Source organism: Curcuma longa, chromosome 11, assembly GCF_044706935.1.
Source record: "Curcuma longa cultivar G26 ecotype Majalengka, Jawa Barat chromosome 11, ITB_CL_G26_1.1, whole genome shotgun sequence".
Lineage (NCBI taxonomy): Eukaryota > Viridiplantae > Streptophyta > Magnoliopsida > Zingiberales > Zingiberaceae > Curcuma > Curcuma longa.
Window position 1 is genome coordinate 20,268,777 of NC_133871.1, and position 21,612 is coordinate 20,290,388.

A 21,612-nucleotide genomic window follows, 5' to 3' on the forward strand; every position below is an offset into this window, starting at 1 on the left:
TATAATCCTACAGGTTAAATGCTGTTTTAGAAGTTCAGCTTCGATACTTAGGCCACTTAAAGCAACCATACCATCGAATTAAATGCTTCATGTGCTTTGCTATATGAAGTATCACAAGAACTTGGGCTAGGATTCGGTTAAAGACCTAATCATTTCAGAAGCTAAGCTATTGACAAAAGGAAACAAATTGTAGATTTATGGTCAAACAACTAGAAACACCAAAAGCTTGCAAGTGACCATCAATCAGACATAATCAAAGTTTGTTTACGCTAACTATGGGACAGAAGAGGATCAGAACCACATCTGGCAAAATTAAGATATGATAAGCAAGTGTGAATAATGTTTAACTAAAACCAAAATGACAACAAACTTTGTAGGTGCTAAGGATAAAAAGGAGTACCTTTCGCAGAAGCTACCAAGCACACTTTCCAAGCAATCAGGGTTCAGGAAGTCAAATCCCCATTCAGCAATCCATATTAAGTTACAAGGATTACGAACTGATGAAGATAACTAAAACAATGGTGGTCAGGATTCCAATACAACAATGCTGACCGATCAGAATTCAGAATGCAGCTACACTACAAGTGATCATTTGTCACCTTGAACTGAAAAACAAGTACACTAAGGCATACGCAGATGCAGCTCTCCATCCCTCAGAAAGGGAAGATTCTGAAGGTTGTCCAGAATTTCATCAGTAGCATTAACATCTATATGAAAGCTAATGGTATAATCATCAACTGCATGGACTCCATCCTCAGAACCAGTCTTAATTTATTGATTGATATTTACATCTCTACCTTGGACTCCAATATTCTACGGCTTGCCATGCAGTGGATTCGACGATGACCGTGCCATATCTTGCTGCTGATGGTTGGAAGTTTGCAGTGGTTCGCTCATTCGTGAACAGGAGGACATTGGAAAGAACGGTTTCCACTCTGCATTGAGATATCCTTTGGCGAAGATATCCGGAGCACCAGGAAATCCAAGAGGAAAGAAGCCCCATGAGCAATAGTACATGTCGGTGCCTGGAACGACCGGGGGAGAAGCTGTGAGCTCGGTGGCTTGGAACCCCTGGCGGCAATTAGGGCAGCGGATGGTCTGGTTTAAGTACTCACTAGAGTACTGGTGCACGTAGCAGCAGGATGGGCAGGCTGTCCAAAAGGGATCTTTGGAGATAGGGGTGGGGGGTGGAAGAGAAAGTATGCTTAGGAGAAGACGACACCGCGGTGGAGGAGTTGGCTATGTGGAGCTCGGCATCGAAAAGGGACTTCCTTGAGGGATCCAAGAGAACCGCGAAGGCATCGGTCACAAGAAGAAAGGCGGAGCCAGCTCCACGGAACTTATTGCTTCTCCGGACGGAGGAGAAGCGCGAGCCGACGGTACTGTCCATTGACGGCAGCCATGTCGGCGTTAGTGGAGGGGGAGGAAGATGAAGGGGGCTGGAGCTGAAGAATGCCGTACCAGTCGACGTGGTTATTGACACGTCGCTGGTCAGCGCGGAGGACGTCAGCGATGGCGAGGACCTGGTCGACGCCGTCGAGAAGGGGGTCCGCCTCCATCGCCCGCTCCGCGAACTGCTTGCACCCCAAAATATCCCGATGGTCGAGGAGCCTTAACGCGGTGCTCAGCAAATGCTTCGCTTCGGCCGTGGCGCCGCCGGTATCCATCTCGCCGTCCGTCGCTCGCTCCTCCATTGCGGAAGATGTGACCGGAGATGAGACGGTGGCGGCGATGCCTAGCTCTCAGGGCGTGGTAATGTGAAATGACCAAAAAGGGTCACGCATATAGATACGGGCCACAACGCAGGGGTATTATGGTCATTTTAACTCAAATTGGAGCATACGTACGAATCTCGCTAGACGACTAGCCACGTGCGCCCAACCACGTGCTTCTCCTTCCGCAGTTTGCTTGTTTTGGTTTAATCTTTTTGACCCTTATCGACTCGAGCAGACAAAACTAACTAGTTTAATTAGCATCAAAAGTCACACCTTTCAAACTTACCTGAAACGCACACCTAACATTTAATATTTATTTTCTAAAATATTTTTTCCCCTTACTTTGAGAGAAAATAAAATAAAAATAATTGAATTACGAAAAAATTCAAAAACACCTGTAGTACACTCGAGAGCATTCAAAAAAGGTGACGGATTCCCCACAAAAAGAGAGCATTCGCAACCGCAAAATGGAAGGTCCTCGCTTTTGTTGTTTGCATACTTATTATTATGCGTACGTGGACCTCGTAAAGCCCATCCACTAACCCACCAAAAGCGACCCGTCTCAAATCTCCCCATCCAACCCACAAAATCTTTTATGCCACTGTCATCACTCACCGTCCGATCTATGCGCGCCAGGATCCGAGAGTCCACCCCTCTACCCCACAAATCTTCCCATGCGTCGATTCCCCAAAACTGCCGTACAGTCCCTAATAAGTAATTTTACTTAATTTATTACGTTCCAGTTCTTAATCCGATGGACTAAGTTCTTCTTCCCTCACAATTCACAAATTATTATTATTTTTTTATAAAAAATAACACCTTTTGACGACAGATTTATCAGAAAAAAGGATTTTTTTCCCCACACATTTTGAACAGTGTTCCATGTTTTTACTCGCCAAGGTAAAAGCTGCGAGAAGGGAGCAACGCCACACTGCGTCCTCTTCCTTTCCATCGCAGTTGCCCTTTCTGGCCTTCTCCGCGCCGTAAAATCCCACCGCGAGAGGCAATTTCGCAGGCCTAAATCTCAGCTCCAAATCATCTAATCGGTGAGCACTTTTGCTATCTTCTTCTTCTTTCCTTTTGCTCCTCCTCTTCTTCTTCTTCTCTTTGTATTTTTTTTCCATGTTAGGGTTTGATTCTCTTGGCATGATTAGCTTAATTTGGAAATTACCTACGTGCTTTTTGTTTTCCATAATGACGCATAAGAAGCGGAGACGGTGTTGTTGCCTTTTATGGGTGGAAATTGACTCGCCATTGTTGTCGGCGTGAATCGTACAGCTTGTGATTGAATTGCTGATGGCGAGGGAGAAGATAGAGATAAAGAAAATAAAGAACGCAACGGCGAGGCAGGTGACGTTCTCGAAGCGGCGCCGGGGGTTGTTCAAGAAGGCGGAGGAACTCGCCGTGCTGTGCGACGCCGAGGTGGCGCTCATCGTCTTCTCCGCCAACGGCAAGCTCTTTGAGTTCGCTAGCTCTAGGTACAGTAATCTTATTGTTAACTAATTAACTAGCGAATAAATATCGAGTATTTAGTTCTCTAATTATTATTATTTTTTGTTTGCATTTTACCAAATCACTGATACCTGAAGCTATTCTCTTTTACGGACTAGCTATTCATTGCAATATTTTAATACACAACTTGTACAATTTAATGACCATCTAAGTTGAAAGAAACTTAAAGGTTTAATATTTGCTCCGTGATAATGCCGCAAGGAAATTTGTAATGCAGACCATTTTGGCAAATTAGACAGAGTCAAAGCTAAAGTTTATGTAAAAATTAAATTAAGGCGTGAGAGAGATCAATTTAACCATGTCAATTTAGAAATGGTTAAAAATCGACAGGGGGGAATATATTCATTAAAAATAGACATTTCTTCTAGTTTCTTTGGAAGTTTCTGATGGGTATGTAAGTTAATTTAAAGTCAGTTTCAGGCTTGGTATACTCCATTCACTTAGTAAGAAGTGTAATGTATAGTATGTATTTGTGGAATTGGCATATACAACCTAAGGATATCACATTCAGACATAAATATACCAATGCAAACAACTTCAAAGTTTAAGAGTTTGACAAATATATATATTGTCCATAAATGTGTAATATTGAGTGTATTGAATGAAATCAAATATCACAACTATTTGGAAAAAGAACTCATATAAGCTTGTAACACAAATGAGTGCATAAGATGGTCACAATGCGACCATATACGCTAAGAATATCTAATGCATGACATCTACTCAAATCTAATCTTGGCATATGTTTCCTCAAGTGATGCAACTAGCAAGTGTGATGGAAGATGGGTGTTTAGGGTTTAGGGCTAATGCATGACATCTACTCAAATCTAATCTTGGCATATGTTTCCTCAAGTGATGCAACTAGCATGTGTGATGGAAGATGGGTGATCTCGCCATCAGTTGTGGCATCATTAAATCCTGGATGCATTCAGACATAGGATAGTGTATCTAGATCAATAAGATAATTTAAAATCAGGTTTTAAGAACATATGATTAAATTGTAGATAATGTATATCCCTAACTATTCTAAGATTTGAAATATAGGGATATTATTAGTTCATGGAAATAATTCAACCCAGTTAGTTAATGTTATACATCATGGTCAATTTATGAATGTAAAAAAATGCCTAGATTTCTTTGTCTAGCAGTATAAGTTGCATGTATAGGTTTAGAATTGTTTCATCATTGACATACTTATGATACAAAAAATTTAGTAATGTATATACTTCAAGTAATTGGTGGAGCCTTAATTAATAGGTATTAGAATGTACCAACACTCATCTGGATTTGGCCTTGTGTAAGATGTTTAACATTTGATTGCTCAAAATATAGAAAAATGAATGTATTTACAAAGGCTAACATAAGTGACACACCCCTCCGAAATTCAATTATTGCTATTTTTTTTTGTATTGGATGACATACATTAATTGTATAGATGACTAATGTGCATAAACAATACAAATATGCTGTTCTTAGTTTGTATTGGTATCTTCTTTTGGTGGATTTTTATGCTAGCATTTTCTCAACTTTATGTTATATATTATATATATATATAGTATGTGATAATGAACATTTGTATTACTATAGTATGTGATAATAAAATATGGATCATGGTGTTTTATGTACATATTGTAAGATTAAATTGCTCCCCTCGGGACGATTTTAACAACTATTGGCGATCAAAATAATCACTATGGAGACTGACTGTAAAACACTCCTATGGCGAGGGATAAGAAGAGTTTTTTGTTTCTATTTTAGAGAAAGACAAGACTAGCATTGATTCATTGACAAGGATTAATTAATTCCCTATATGGGATTATTTATCCATGAACCTGGCTAAGAATTTGAGTAACCATACATATGTAAGCATGTATTCATGGCTTGGTTCATCGCCATAGATGCTATATGACATCATTTAGTCACTCTTGTTTCCTTCTACATATGCTTTTATCTGATGGATCATACTCTTTGACATTGTGGTTGCAGTGTTAAGGACATTCTTGAAAAACGCTGTACAGATTCACAGAATTTGCAGAAAGAAGAACATCCATACTTCGACTTAAATGTAAGCTTTTTCTTTTTTACCTATTAAACATATATAGCTAAACATGATTTTCTATTCATCTACTCACTATTTTGACTCAATGAATCAATAAACTCTCCTTTTAGATAGATGACAGCACCCATGCAAGCCTGAGATTAGAAGTGGCTCAGGAAAGCCTTCGATTAAGGTATCCTTCATTAGTTTTAACTGCAGTATTGCTATCTTATTTTCTCTCAACAAATATTTCATACACTTAAAATATATCTTCATGTTATATATTGTCAGGCAAATGAGAGGAGAAGAGCTTAAAACTTTGACGATCCATGAGCTTCTACATCTAGAGAAGATCCTTGAAGAAGGATTAACTCGCGTGCTCGAGAAAAAGGTGCGGGTTTCTTTGTTAATTCGACGAACTACTATCTCTTTGAGAATCCATTACGAATTTAATTTGCACTTTCTAAACTATCAGGGCCATCAAATGATGGATCAGATTAATGATCTCCAAGAAAAGGTGATATTATACATATCAAAGTGAAAAAAGGGTTTCACAAATTGAATAACATAAATCAGTTAGACAATATTTTTCTTCTTCTTTATTTATGCAGCAAAAGCAGCTGACAGAAGAAAATGAGAGGCTGAAACAGCAAGTAAAGCCTTCTTAAACAAAACTACTTCGAAATTAATTAGTATTTACTTATTTATTAATCATGTGGTGAAGATGGCAAAGGAAGAGAAACAAGTAGTGATTGAATCAGAAAACCTTACGTGTGAAGATGGCCAGTCATCTGAATCAGTCTCTGATGCTTTGCACTCGAGAATGCCTTTGGATCGTGTAGACGTTAATTCAGATACTACACTCAAATTAGGGTATGCAAACCTAACGCCAATTTGTTAACTCAATATATTAACGCTATAGTATCTCGATTTATATTTGGGGGATTAACGTTTGCAGGTTGCCAGTGTAAACTTGGGTCTCATTTCTGATCAGGAATACTTGAAAGAAAAACCAAAAGCTATGTATTAAGTTGGATCAAGTATTTTTAATGCACCTTCTATTATATAGTTGATGTATGGACGCTCTTTATAAGAACATGAAAACTCTGCAGTTAAGTTTCATGTGTTTTTGCGAAGATTTCATATGAATCAGTCTCGTGTTATTTGCAATTGAGTTTATCGTTATTAATATCGTTGTCGTTTATGTTATTATTGTTTCAAATTTCAAAATTTGTTGTTTGAATGTATAAAAATAAATAAATAAATGGACTAATTGACTGGGATTCTCCACGCGGGACCTACCCCCCAAAAAAAGAAAAAAAAAGTGGGACCCACAGAGTACGAATGCTTTCCAGGTTTCCGTTTAATTTGAAACGGCTCGTCGGATTTGCGGGGGCACTTCCGCCTACTGCAATCTTCCCTGAGAAGGAAATCAGGAGCCCGAAGGATGCCGCGTTCCCGTCGACCTGCCGCTTCCGGCTGTTGTCAGATCTCTTCTCCATCTTCCGATCAAGAGGGGCAGGGATCCGATTCGGACGATTTCGAAGAGGAAGAGGAAGATGTGGAGGAGGAGGAGGAGGAAGAAGATGACTCTGATGATGAAGACTACATCGATAGCGATTGTGACGACACAGATGAGGATGAGAAGGCGTCTTCTAGGTTATTTCGCCTCCCTATGGGCTTTTGGGATTTTTATTTTAGCTCTTTCGTCCCTTCGCTTCGCTCTCTTTTTTTGTTATGATCTTCCGACTCTGATACGGCTGGAGATGATAGGGAGGAAGAGGATGAGGATAATGCAGTCGATGAAAAACCGAACGATGACGAGCGATGCAGGAAAGTCGTCCAGCTCTTAAAAAGTACACTCTCTTCAAAGGCATATAATGCCGACGCTACTAGTTGCTAAGTTTTGATTGATTGATTAATCTTTTATTCGATGATCTTGATGATATTACTTGGAAGCCAACCAATTTCATTGTTCTGAAACGCTTACAGTATGCGTCAATTTCCTTTGCTTGTGACATTTGCTCAGTTATATCTAATAAAATGCTGCTCCGAATTTTTTTTGTCCATTTGTTTCAGAAGTCGAATTTTAGTTTGGTGTTTACTAAATGTGTACCTATGATTATTGGTTATCCGATGTAACTCTTCATCTTCAAATTGTTTCTGTGAAATTTGAAGAAAAGAAAATGGTGTATTTGCGTAATGAGTAATCATTACATGGCTATACAAAAACTCATTATAGGGTCCCATGTGAGTAAATCACTACACAATACCTAATAAACTCAATACTTCAACACTCACTCTCAAGTTGGAGCAGGATATTATCTACGTCTAGCCTATTAAATGAATTAGAAACTTAAACTAAGACATGATCATAATAAAATAAGAACTTAATATTGACACCCGGTCAAAATAAATGTAAGAAGTTAATGAAACACATAACTAAGAGTTCCTTTCATCATAGATGAGAAAAAAGTTCTATAAAAATTAGTTGATAGAGTACGCAACTAACAATCCCTTTGTCCTCAAATCAGCACACAACCCATGATATCTTTAACCTTTGATCAACATATCAGCATGAGATAAAGAGAAATGATGAAATGAAATGGGGATAAAGAGAAATCTCAAGAACTTAGATGATAACATTTAGATGGAAAGCACAATTTTGTTTTTCGTTGAAGTTTTCACTACGCAACTAAATATTTTTTTTAGTTCAAGTTTTCATTGAAAATGCAAAGCACAATTTGCCCCTTTCTAGGTATAGCAATATGAGAAGAGGACGTTTCCTCTATTCTGTTTTTCGTTGACATTTAGATGTCATATGCATAGCACATAAACAAAATAAAGTTCAGATAAGACCTGGATGTCAAATATCATAGGTAAACTTCTCCCTGTGGGAGGTGTATATAGCAGCACATGGCAAATTGAAGAAAGGGGACAATCAAATCATTTCAACAAGGTCCTAAGACAAGGATCAATAAGCAGCAGAAAATGAAGAAGAAAGTAGCAGAATAGAGAAAAATAAATGAACATGCTAGTAGCAAGAGGTTAAAGAAGAGGAACAAATATGGGGTAAGCAAATTTGAAGAAGAGGAATATGAATGCTGTTTGAAAAAGAGCTTGTATAGCTGTGGTCAGAGGAAATTGTTGGATAATTAGGTTGAAGAAAGCCATTGCAGATGTGTGCAATGACAATGTTGGTTGCTTGCACTTAGAACGAACAACAAGTATAAGCAAGTGGTCGGGTCACAAGTGAAGGCAAGTGGTTGGCAAATGCGCTCATTAGCAGAGGACAAATGCAACATTCCACTGCAAAGGAAGCATCACTGATTGAAGATAGCAGTAGTTCGAGGCTTCTAGACTGTTGTAGCTTGCAGTACAAGGAGGAATTGCTACTGATTATGCTGGAAGAAATTGCCAATCTATTTGAAGCACACTTCTGGATGCCGATTGGCCAAGGTGGTGACAAGATGCTAGAGTATCCTCAAGAGGTGGATCCTTAGCTTCTGGAGCTCTATAGATGTACAAATTCAAGAGATCTGCAGAGGCAGCGAAGTATCTTGCAAACTGTAGCTTGGCAAAGGCGGAAGACTTTGTTGTGTTTCAGATCATGTATATATGTCGTGCATCATGTGCAGAGGTGAGGTCGTACGCAAGCAGCATGCTTGATCACATCTGTAGGAGAACTCTACGTGCTCTAGAAATCACAGCATGGGACTAAATATATGTGATTTGGACATTAGATAGGTTAGAATGGCCGCGCTAGAAGGATCAAAGAAAGAGAGAAAAAGATCAAGAGATGAGGGGAGGTGGTGGCGGATGGCAGCCTCCCTAAGGGGAACACCTCTTTGAAAACACAACCATAGAAAAGGGCTCTGATACCACAGAATTATGAGAAAGAAAAATATTGTATTGCATTACTAATATAGTCATTGCATAAGTATATATGGACTCATGGTAAATTCTTAGAAGAATCCATAATCTATACACCTCCTACTTATAAACCCAATACCTTTAACTGTTTCCTTGAGACTCGAGTTTCTAATCCAGTGATATTCAAGTCTGGTTTACAAACTCACAAACTGTGTTCGATTATTCCTGACTTATCCAAGTCTTTGATCGTGCTCTCTGCATCTTGTCATGCTTTGCATGCATTTTTTTCCAAATGTTTGAAGTTAAAATCTCCTTGTAAACTTAAACTAGGAAGATGAAATATTGATAACATCAGCTTATTTCATCGCATTTTTCTGGCCTTTAGGGAAAGAATCTTTAGATGCTCTTAAGGTGGAAGAATGCAAATCCTATTTAAGAAAGAATGGGCTTCGAATAAGTGGGAACAAAACTACATGTATCAATAGAAGTTTGGAGCACTGGAGGTCAGTACATTCTGCTATTTTGCAAATATTTATCTTGTAGTTGTAGTTTTATTTTTGGTTGGTTCTAAGCTACTTGAAAGGATTTGTTTCTAATTAGTCTGATCGCCTGAAAGTTAAAAGTTTTCTTTTGCAATGATAGCTAGATCTTTGAATAACTGATTCAAGACAAAAAAAAAAAAAAATAGAAATGAGATAAATGGTATGCAGATGGGTGAGACATTTTGCTTAATTTTGTAAGTTTTATCTATTTAGCGTTTCTTTGTGATTATTAATAAAGTGATGTGTTTAGTAAAACAACAAATAAATCTAACTTAAGAATCACAACACATAGACATATTCTGGTTGGCCAAAGCATGATTCTTAATAGAATATAATGCTAACCAGTTGTTTTTTTACCCAGGCTAAAAGATGGAAATGGTGAGATTTTTTATCCACAATCTTCATTTGTAATAAACTGCACAGGTATAAAACTGATACACTGGTATAACTTCTTTGATTTAGTAACTTCCCTAAAATTTATTTATTTTACAGGGGATGTATGTAAAGGTGATGTCGTCCTTTTTAGGCAGAGGGTTTATGATAAGTGTGTTTTTTATTTTTCTGTTTCTTTTTGTACTCTTATTTTCAGTAAAATAGTTCTTATCTGCATTTCTAATAAAGTCAATTAGTAAAACATTTGATAGGTTTGACAAAGTTAGGAGGAGAGCAAATGAAATCGGGAAGCGGACAATTGCAGGACGAGTTGTGAAGGAAAGTTATGGTGCAGCCAAACAGCAACACACATTTACTGTAAGAACTGAGGGCCACTTTAATAATCCATAGAACTAAAACATTTTTTGGTCATATACATTTTGATCTGTGTAGATTGAAGTACTATGGTCCAGGGGCAAAAATGCACTTCAACCCATGTTTGCTTTACTTGTAAAGGGACGCAATCTTTACAGACTAAAGACTTTCCGCCAGGTATTTTTCATGTCATGAAGATTCTGTGTAACTGACAACTTTGAAAAGTATAGTACTTTTGCCCCTCCTGTGGTAAGAACTTGAAATTCCAGAAGACCGACTCATGACTTCTTTCTATTGTTCCTCTCGGTAAATATTTCAATTGTCATACTTCACAGGAAAAGAGAAAAAGAAAAGAATAAGTTCACTATTTTTCCATTTCCAAATTCCAGTGCATCTCAATATTAGTCCAAGAAGCCATTTATAAATTGGAAGGGCTCAAAATTGAGTGAGAAAATTTGTCAAGTGCATGGAATTGAAAGATAAATGGGAAACCAAATCATACATGACTTTTTTTTGCACAATCTATCATTATCTTTTCACATTTTTAATGTTCTTGATGTTTCCCTGGATTAACTGATTGGGTCTAAGTAGACACTGATATTATGCATGAAATGGATACTTGGTTGCGAAAATAAGATAGTTGGATAATGTGTTGTAGCCTTGGAGCAATGAACTGGAGAGATCCAAGGTTCTTGCAGAAAAACATCAAAGAGGGGCAGTGGCAAGGTACATTAGAAAAAGTTCGAAGGCTATTTCTATGAAAGGTGATAATTATTCTCCTGACCACCCCTTGAGAACTCGATAACTTCCATAGATTCTGTAATTTGGTTTCAATGCTTAAATTATTTTGTATCATCTTTTTAGCTGGAGTATACAATCTTTAAGGCTTTTATAGAGTTTCATGATCTATTTTTTTGCGCCTTTACAGCCTTCCTGTACTTGCTGGTGAATGTGTGGTTGAAATTACAGAATAAACGCATGGGATTTGGGAAACCATATATGATGTTTAATCATGATTCACTCTAATGCATCTAAAAAATTATATATTAGATATCTTATGCACACTTCTGCCAATATGAGGTATATATGGAAACTTTTCAATGTCTGCACGCAGAAGTCATTTTGGTGATCATTACAATTTCAAAACCAAAATTGCAAAGTGCTATATTGGTCATGCATATGAATGTTTTCTGTTTGTATTGCACCAAAGGTTGTAAACCTAGCTTTAATTCCATTATTATTAATAATTTAACGATACAAAAATTTGGAGGATTTGAGGTGTATACTAGGTGATTTATTGCAATACTGCCATAGGGTATAACATTATTGAATTGCTTTCTACTCTGCCATATTTTGACATGTTTATCAACCTTATATATTTATATATAGATTTTGTGTTATAGACTCTAAATAATGTTTTTGACAGATTCCAGATGCCGCCAGGGAAGCTCCTCCAATGCTAGACTAAATTGCAAGAAAAGAGGGCCAGAAGAGCGTAAAGATATTTCTGGGCGAAAGGAACAGAAAGTTGCTTCTGGCCTTGCTACATTAGATGCAGATGCAAACAATCAGGCTACCTGGACCAGAAATGTCAGCTTGCAAAAGGTTCCTTGTGCCAATACTTCAACTCAAGCCAATGACACTGTGGCAAGAAATTTCGATCCATCTTATAATGTTCAGAACCAAGCAATTAATCATGAAGGTAATCATGAAGTGACATTACTAAATTTCGATTTACTCTCATATTCTGAGGTATTTGTTGACCTTTTATGTATATAGATTTTGTGTTATATATTCTAAATAATGTTTAAAGCAGGTTCTATGCATCATCACAGAAGCTCCTCCGATGCTAGGCAAAATTGTAAGAAAAGATGGAGAGAAGGGCCTAAGCATATTCCTGAAAGAAAGCAACAGAAAGTTGCTTCTTCTGTTGTTGCATTAGATGCAGATGCAAATAATCAGTTTACCTGGACAAAAAATATCATTTCGCAGAAGGTTCCTCGTGCCAATACTGTAACTCGAACCAATGCAAACGTGCAGGACAACCTGACAAGAAATTTCCATCCATCTTATGATGTTCCAAGGCAAGCAATGAATCATGGATGCAGAATTTATCAACAAGGTCCTGTCTCTCTTAGGAACCCCTTCTACATGTATAATACACATTCGGAGATGCAGCATCCTAACATGGCACCCCCTGGGACAAATCAGTGGAATGCTTATATTCCTTCTTATAATCAAGCTTGTTCTTTTGGCATGACTGGTGAACCACACGATGTATCAAACACGAGACATCATTTTCGCCTTCCCTATGCAAGTGCGACTTCTTCAGTAGAACCATGGAGCCAGCAGTGGCGACAACCAGATTATGGACATGACCCTCATTTTCAGAGGTCTAGGAGGCCTTGAAATTACTGATGGCAGTTTATGTGGTGTACCAAGTTGATCAATGGATTGACAGTTCAATTCTGATTTGTCCAAATATTGCATGATGATGCCTAGACAACAATTTTTACATTTTGAGTTCAGACCCAAGCTGTCAATTCATGATGGTTACTTGTCGAGCTTATCATATTCTGTATGATCATCTATGAAGAAAAGAGTTAATGGAACAAAAGGCAGGGATATGAAAGCATTTTTACCTATCAGTTTGATTGGAACAAATTTGGGGTGATGAAAGATAATGATCTATTTATTTAACAAACGATCAGGCTACAAGTTCGAGTAGATTTGAATTAAATGGATTGACGAGCCACCAACTTTGATCTATTTAGACATGCCTCATTTTGAACTGCTTATAATTTGTTTTGACCGATATATATTTTTTCAAACAAACACCCTCATAACCCATTTATAATGGACTAATCAATCATGTGATTCAACTCAAAATAACTCGAATCAATCTGCCTAAAACTATTTTGTATGCAGATCATAAATTTTTTATTAGAGTTAAATATTATAGTCATTGACACTAATTGCCACCTTAGAAGAAATCATATCAATTTAATACTACTATTCAAATTTAACAGCTTAATGGAAAAAAAAATAAAAACCGGATCGACGACCCTTGTTTCTTTGTTTTTATTGTTTTGCACCTCTGAACAATTGAAATGGACGAGGCTGAAGACATCAAACTTTTTTAAAAATAGACGCCAAAGTTGAGGAAATCAGCTGCTTAAAATCACTCGTCCAAGAAAATTTCAAGTAAACATACACAATTTCTACAAAGGTTTTGTTTGCTTAATGATAAAATATATATCTCCAGATACTCTAGGAAGTAAATATAAAATAAAATCACAATTGAATTATCTACGCACAAAAGCACCAACCTGATTCCAATGTATATCGAGAATTTAGTAATGAAAGACGATCCTAATTAATTCAAACAAGAATAACACTTCACTGCAGTGATCAACTGATCACGGATTCCGCTTATTAAATATTTGTTAGTTACTGTTTCAGGAATAATGTTCTCAGAACTAACACTTTATCTATCAATTGGCATACACTTCTGCGCAAGTGGAAGTTAAATTTAGTTATCACCTGGAACAAAATCTCTTAGTAAGAACCTTAAGTTCAAACTTAGTTCATAAGTTTACCCAGCACAGCGGGATTTTTTTTACTAGCGTAACACCTGCTGAACACAACTACACCTATGGCTGCTCTGCCTTTAAGTCGCAGGAAGTCTTCTCAGTTCACTTGCTGTTGGCTTCCGTAAAATGCATAAGCCCCGTATGGAACTGCGTACATGCCTGGGTAGTGAGGAGCTAAGCTGTATCCGTCGTACATTTGGCCCCTGTAATAGGCACCATTCCACCATTTGCCCCGCTCAGCTCTCGACTGTAAACAAAAGCAAAAAAGATCCAAGAGATTAGAGGTTCTGGACTTTAATGATTTTGCATTTGGATACGAGAATAAAATGGTTGTTTACTTCGCATAGTACCTACTCTTGAAATTCTTTCAAATTGGGTCTCAGCTTACAATTCTTTCAATGTGCGACAAACTCTAGTTTTTTGTCTTAATTATGGCATGTTATTAATAAGGTTGCCATAGGCATATAATCTACATAAACTAAATTGAAATGGAATTTAAATGATAATTCTACATGGCCTTTAATCTATATGTGATTTGTGAGGTCAACATGAGAGCTGATAGTGTTTCAGAAGAAAATTGAACAAAAATGACAAAACTTGAGTTCCAATGAAGGCCTTAATTGAAATATCTAAAGATTATGAATAACTAAAACATTGTAAAGTTCAGGCTAAAATAAAAAGAACCTAAAAAAGTGTTGCATATAGAAATGATCCAAAAATAAAGCCACTGAGCGACTAACTTGGACTTTCTAATGGACTATATTTTATGTATCTCACTGTTAAAAGTATCAAATACCTTTAGCACAGCTTTTTTCCTTACAATACAAATGCAGCCTATCTGACACATTCAAGAACTATGAAATTTCTCAATAACAGAAACATGCGAGACCAAGCTAAATAGGGGCAAACAGAATACTAGTACCATAACATGTCTTCTAGTCAGTGAAAATAAGTCTCAAATTGCAGACCATTCTACAAGAAAGATGCATGATGCATCACCTGCACCATATATATTGACGCTTACTGGGGATACTGGTCTGGTATGTGGCTCTTCATTATTTTGTTGATAATATTCTGAATATTATAACGAGAACAATATCATAGTGCCTTAACTAGCTGGGGACAGTTAAATACATGGCAAATTCTCAAACATTTTAGCAACATTATAGTTCACAATAATTTGAAATAATGGTCTCCAAATATCTATGTATCAATAAATTGATGAAGCTATTTCTATTTTATCACACAGGGAAGAGCCAAGGTACCTAGTTGCACTGCATGAGACCACCAAGCGTATTTGACAATCAAATTTTTCAATAGTAAGGCTTAATCAATTACATTTCAAATTGGGAAGGAAAGATCTCTTTGACCTAGTGAGAACTCTATGAAGATCTGAAGATCTGAACAGTTATGCAAAACCCTAATTTGACCTCAGAAGATTTCTTGTGTATCGAATACAATGAATGAGCATAGGATTACCTAAACCTTAAGAAGACTTTTTTATGCAAAGAAACTAATGAATTTGCTTAACTGAGTAAACATGAATTTGCTTAACTGAGTAAAACAACAGGAGTCAAAGGGTTACCTGTTTATTAGCAGGGATGCGACCCCATGATAGACGAACTGTTTGTTTGCCAATGGTCGTACCATCTAATTGTTGTATTGCTTCTTCAGCATCACTTCTGCATGGTTTGAAAGGAAATATATATATATATACATAGAATACCATTGTACGTTTAATATATAGCATTTATACTTATAAATGCCCAGAACAGAAATTAATGATAAGTACCTACGAACAAAAAGAACAAAACCACATTGTTTTCCAGCAGGAATTTTAACTGACACTATCTCCCCATATTGAAGAAAAGTTTCTTTGAGAACATCTTCACTGATATCTGGATCCAGCCCTCCAACAAATACCTTCACAACAAAATGTATTGTCAAAGGAACTTGAAAAATATGAAGCACATCTACTAATGTGTGCAAGAAAAAATCCCTTACTGTTGTATTATCTGAATCTACATCTGATTGGGACCCAGCTGAAGGTGAACCAATTGATCTAAAACCACCTAAAGCATCCATGATTTGTGGTTAAATGAGTATTCACTTCTAAAAACAGATTATGCCAGCAATGGAACGAAAATTTTAATCCACATGCTTGCAAGAACTTGAGTGAACATTGAAAACTATCTATAGAGCCACCACCAGATAATATAAGGCTTTCCATCTAAAAACAAATGGCCAAGATTTACTAATGTGCTAATGTAGGGTTGTATACAACAAAAAAAATCATACAAATTAAAACTAGCACAATGTAAGCAAAATAAATAGAGGACGGCATTTTTCACAAAGACTGAGGAGGCTCATGATAAAAGACCACTTATTCAGTAAATGTGAAGACAAAATCCATGAAATATATATGATTCAAGCACCTGATAACATTACTCAGGGCTGCCTAGACATTAAATCCATAGATAAACTATGACCTGAAGTTCTGAAAACTATTTGTAGAAGAGCACTGTATCAGGAAATTCAAATGAAGAATTTTAGTTCAGTCACACATACCAGAAGACTTCCTAGGAGTAGCAAGGCCAATTCTCATAGGCCTAGTAGAACAGTAAACACCCTTCATCTCAGTGATAGCAAGCTTCTTTTCATTCTCATCTCCAAATCTTACAAATCCATAACCTCTTGAGCGCCCAGTATTTGCATCAACAACAACTTTTGCACCTTTTACTGAGGAGTATTTAATAGAAAAGGTTTCAAGCAGAAGTGCGTCTGTAACATCAGAAGCTAAATCACCTACAAAAATAGAGTGATCAGAAGCAAGATCTGAACGCTTATCGCCCATGCTAAATGATGCCCAATTTAACCGGAACAACTGATCTGTGTTCGGCATAAAATGACTACTGAAGTCCTGAAGGATTTTTTCAGCAGTAACGTGTGAGTGAAGTTCAACAAACCCATAACCCTCTGATTGTCCAGTCTGCTTATTGCGGATAACTTTTATGGAGACAACCTGCATGGGATGTTGTTTCAACATAGAACATAAGGTTGCTTTGAATTTCCTTAGACATGGGACAAAGAGTAATTGAAAGTACTAGGATAAGGCATTGTTCTTGTTTAAATGCAACAAACAGCTTGCACCCAAAAAAAAATCATAACAACATTTTGTTTTAATCTGAGCAAGCTTTGAGATCATTCATTGCTGATTGTTCATTGCACTAGCATACAGCAGAGTTACATTTGAAAAGATCAAATTGAACTCTAATAAGATGAAGATAATACAAATTGATTGTTGTGGTCCTATTTGCTCCCAGAATCAAGGGATATGAAGGTTAAGAAATATTGAGATTGCAGTGGATTTCTCCAATTCCCATTCAGACCAGCTAATAGAAATAAAGACTAGCTGAACAAGTCAACCATAGTGTATAATCCACATCCAAAAAGTTCAGCCAACAAATAGAATAGACATTATTAATCGCAGGTGGATATCATGAATTCCCATGCAGACCAGCTAATACAAATAAGGACTAGCTGATCAAGTCAACTGTAGTGTATATACCACGCACCAAAGTTCAGCAAACAAATTATTTTGTGCAAACTATTCAGAAAAAAGGTTTGTTCAAAGGTCCATTTTTGTGGACATCAAGAATTTGAGACAAACATAGCACCAAATTAAGATCATACTTCAGAAATCAGACTCCTCCAGTCTATACAAGATAATAAGAACACAATAATCAGCAGTCATGACAATGTTCATGAAAATGCATTTCATGTCATGGTAAAAGTATCGTTCTTAACTTAAAGAAACTAACAGATGAATACTCCAAGTTTTAAACCATGAATATTCATTATTGAATATGTTATGACAGCAGCCAGCAAACATTCATTAACAAAATACAATCAATCATGTGCCAAGTTGGGCAGCACAGTAAAACAATGTTCTATTCTGGTCAATTGTTGAAACACAATATTGTAATCGCTCTTGTGCTACAATGCCCCAATGAGTATCACACTGTGCTAGCACTCAACACACACGGTATACATCAAGATAAATTCTAATGTTTGTTTTTTTTATTAATTGTTTCTCCATAATTCTTATTATTATCTAATTGCTACAGTATTAATTTTAAGTATAAATAGAAGTATGTTTTATTTCATGATGAACTTAAAAGGAGGTCCACTATACTAAGGCAACCTACAATTGTTTATGGAAGACACTATGTTCCTTGGGGAAATTATGATATTGGTCAAGTTGATATCATAATATGTATGTCTATTGGTTGCAAATGGGTTTTCAAAACAGATGCCAAAGGTAATATAAAGGTTTGAGGAATTATGAGAAAAAAAATCACACAAAAAAGGAATTGATCATCATGAAACCTTCACACAGTCAACATATTTTGAGACAACAACAAATGAGTGTCTAGTTGGTTAATTAAAAAAAAATCCATCTATAGGCTATAGCAAGCATCCAAAAGTGGAATTTAAAGTTTGATAAGCTGATGATAATTGATTTGGGTTTAGAAGAAAATAAAGTAGATTAATGCATAAACCATAAAGTCAGTGAGTGCAATTTTATCTTTGTTGTGTTGTATGCTGATGATATTTTACTTTGAAAACAATGACATGGGTCTTCTAAATAATTGCAAACAATTTTTAAGGAGATCATTAAAGACAAAAGGTTCTGAAGAAGACCCCTTTATCTGGGGATTGAGTCATAGAGACAAATCTTGTAAAATGTTAGGACTCTCTCAAAAGATCAATATTGAACATGTGCTTAAAAGGTTTGCCATTGAAAACTTTAAAGTTGGAGATTTGCCTGCGGTTAAGGGTAATAAGATATAAGTTGATTCAGAAACATAATCTTAAGAAGATTTCCATGAAGAACATGCTGTATAGTGTCTATACCAATGCAATTAAACTTTGATGCATGCTTAAGCTTGCACAAGACTTGATATTGCTTTTGCAATGAATTGACTTGGTAGACACAAGTCTAATCCTGGTATGAATCATTGGATTACAGCAAATATGTCTAAGTATTTTGAAGAAACAAAAAAACTAAGGATTACATGCTTGCTTATAAAAGATTATAGCTTTTGGAGGCAACTAGGAATTAAAATTTAGATTTGTTGGGGTCCTCATGACATGGACTCTACTTTTGGTACATCTTCATGTTAACAGGAGGAGCTACTTTGTGGAGAAATGCGAAGCAGGCCCTGAGTCCATAATGCAAGCTAAGTTTGTGTCATGATATAATGCTTCTATACAAGTAAAAATGGTTCCATTTTTCATATGGGTGTATCTACATGTTAATTGATACATCAAGAGTCTTTAGAATAAGATATTTCTCTTAAGCATAAACTCTGACATTTCACTGCCAAGAGATTGCTCATAAGGTTTTGAAGAAATCAGAAAGTTTTCATATGGTCAAGGAAAATTTTTAAAGATATGATTATCATCAGGTTACTTTCTAGCATACAATTTGAAAAGAGTAAAGAAATACGGATTTCTCACTCAGATTAAAGAGAAATTATTCAGTGGACTGATAGTAAAAATAACATTTATAATCACATTCATGATGATATTTTTTGCTACACATTTATATTTAATCCATGTTAGTGGAAATTAACATTTGTAATTATGGAAGGAATTATATCATTGAATGATCTAATTTCTGTTAGATTTTGATGTTGATGTGAGTTCAACGAACATATTGCTTTGAAATGATCTCATCTAGTTTAAAATTGTTTTGCAGAAACATAGTTTATTTTAATATTAGCTCAGGTTTTTTCTCAAGTATGGTATAGTCTTGTTATAAAAATATATATGGAATATAGCCATTAATTAATGTTATCTGTGAGAAAATGTTGAAAATTTTTCTTAATTGTGAGCTAACATTAATCGCTAATTTATTTTATGGTTTTGTTTGAAACCAGGCTAAATGAGTTGAAACTAAAATTAACTCATAAGAAGGTGTGCTCAAGGATTAAGATGTCCCTAACCATAATGGAACGAATAGATTAGGGTTTTATAGCTATAAATAGAGATTATAGGTCCTTTGTTACCTTTTAGTTGTTCTGGTTTCCCTGTAGAGAATCATCATAAGGAGACAGGATGAAAAGGAAAGACTAACCTTGATTGAAGACATGACTGACAAAGATATGGATTTTATCATAGATATTTTCTTTTCTTGCTAAATTTTGCATGTGATTCTTGGATTGATCAATGATAAGATGGATGTGTAGGATAACCATAAAAGATTGAATAAAAATAGAACTATATGGAAGAGATCAAATATATGACTCAAATAGGTGATAAAATGAGTATATTCTATAGCTAGACAAATGGAGTCAATTAAAATTAAAGTAGCGAGGAGTAGGGACAAAATAAAATTATATTTAATATACTTAAAGATGATTTAAAAGATTTGAACAGCAATAACGATAGTCTAACAAAAGTTCAATGATATGTTAAGACCCGTACAACCAAAACTAGTTGGGACTCAAGTCTGTTGCATTTGCCTAAATAAACGTTTTCTGACCAAGCATAGCACTTGTTTGCTTAAAATTTAAGACCTTTACTTTTTCTAAGTTTTTAGCAGAAATTAAGAAACTACCCACCTCCTATGTGAATACAATTTTTTTTAAAAAAAAAACCCATTTACTTCATTTTCGCGAATCAGCTGGGTCATATCAAAAGTAAGAATGCTTAGATCAACTTAATCGAAGGAATCAGAAATACCCAACCCCACACACATCAATTGAAGAAAGCAAAATATGTTTTCATCTTAAGCAGAAAAATACCACTAGACAAAGAAATTCCAAATCCTGACCTCACCGGTGTGGCCGAAGCAGCTGTGTAGGTAGCTCTCGTCCATCCAGTACTGGAGGTCCCCTACCCAGATCGACCGTTTCTCCTCGTCGGCCGCCGCATCCCCGCACTGCTGGTGACGGCTGGGTTTCAGCGGAGGCAGTGGAGGTGGTGTCGGTGGCTGGTAGTAGGGCACGAATCCGTGTCCGAAGGGAGGCGGCGGAGGCGCCATCATAGGATGCTGCATCACCATCGCCGGCGCCGGGTACCGCACGGCAGCCCAAGCCTGTGAAGGAGGTGGCGGTGTTCGCCTCGGATCTATACCACCCGCAGGTTGCATCGTCGCCAACGTTGCGCTCAGGTCCCACGAGCGAGGCGGAGCCGCAACGGGAGGGAGGCCAAAGAGAGATCTCACGGAAGCTAATCAGAGGCTTTAAATAGGGAGTCATTTCCGAGCGGAGGTTTGATGTAAGCCGTCGGATCTAACAATAGGCATCGCGGATCGGCGAAAGTGTCTCGTGGGAAGCCCAGTCGCAGTTTTGACCAGATCCATGCTCCGTAACGGAAAGTGACAACGTACCGGTTCAATACATGACGCCACCATTGGTTTTTTTCTATATATATATATATATATATATATATTAAAAAAAAGATTAATCCACGCGCTTGTTGTTCCTTGCGTGCCCTAAGCCATGACTATGCCCTGGCGTCGTAGGGCGTGCATCGTGCAAGATCGCCACCGGCGGAGCCGCCACCATTTCGTTGCTTCGACT

The 21,612-nt window shown here is 36.8% G+C and overlaps 3 protein-coding genes and 1 pseudogene across 3 annotated transcripts; 2 read left to right on the top strand and 2 right to left on the bottom strand.

The window, feature by feature from the left end:
- Positions 1-269: 269 nt before the first annotated feature.
- On the bottom strand, positions 270-1,667 carry LOC141837307 (uncharacterized; annotated as a pseudogene).
- A 955-nt stretch (positions 1,668-2,622) lies between these two features.
- Positions 2,623-6,396, top strand: LOC141840154 (MADS-box transcription factor 22-like). Its single transcript, XM_074728059.1, has 9 exons — positions 2,623-2,761; positions 2,994-3,193; positions 5,214-5,292; positions 5,397-5,458; positions 5,557-5,656; positions 5,741-5,782; positions 5,877-5,918; positions 5,990-6,138; positions 6,224-6,396. The coding sequence occupies exons 2-9, from the start codon at positions 3,012-3,014 to the stop codon at positions 6,234-6,236; spliced, it is 669 nt and encodes a 222-aa protein (XP_074584160.1). The 5' UTR covers positions 2,623-2,761; positions 2,994-3,011; the 3' UTR covers positions 6,237-6,396.
- A 316-nt stretch (positions 6,397-6,712) lies between these two features.
- LOC141841902 (uncharacterized) lies at positions 6,713-13,072 on the top strand. The gene is made up of 10 exons (XM_074730099.1): positions 6,713-6,924; positions 7,039-7,121; positions 9,524-9,641; positions 10,042-10,103; positions 10,173-10,224; positions 10,325-10,430; positions 10,506-10,604; positions 11,086-11,191; positions 11,854-12,129; positions 12,244-13,072. The coding sequence occupies exons 1-10, from the start codon at positions 6,713-6,715 to the stop codon at positions 12,834-12,836; spliced, it is 1,707 nt and encodes a 568-aa protein (XP_074586200.1). The 3' UTR covers positions 12,837-13,072.
- A 753-nt stretch (positions 13,073-13,825) lies between these two features.
- On the bottom strand, positions 13,826-21,248 carry LOC141838623 (polyadenylate-binding protein RBP47-like). The gene is made up of 6 exons (XM_074726154.1): positions 20,862-21,248; positions 16,589-17,042; positions 16,025-16,092; positions 15,813-15,943; positions 15,606-15,702; positions 13,826-14,267 (listed from the first exon to the last, which is right to left on the bottom strand). The coding sequence occupies exons 1-6, from the start codon at positions 21,177-21,179 to the stop codon at positions 14,118-14,120; spliced, it is 1,218 nt and encodes a 405-aa protein (XP_074582255.1). The 5' UTR covers positions 21,180-21,248; the 3' UTR covers positions 13,826-14,117.
- Positions 21,249-21,612: the final 364 nt, after the last annotated feature.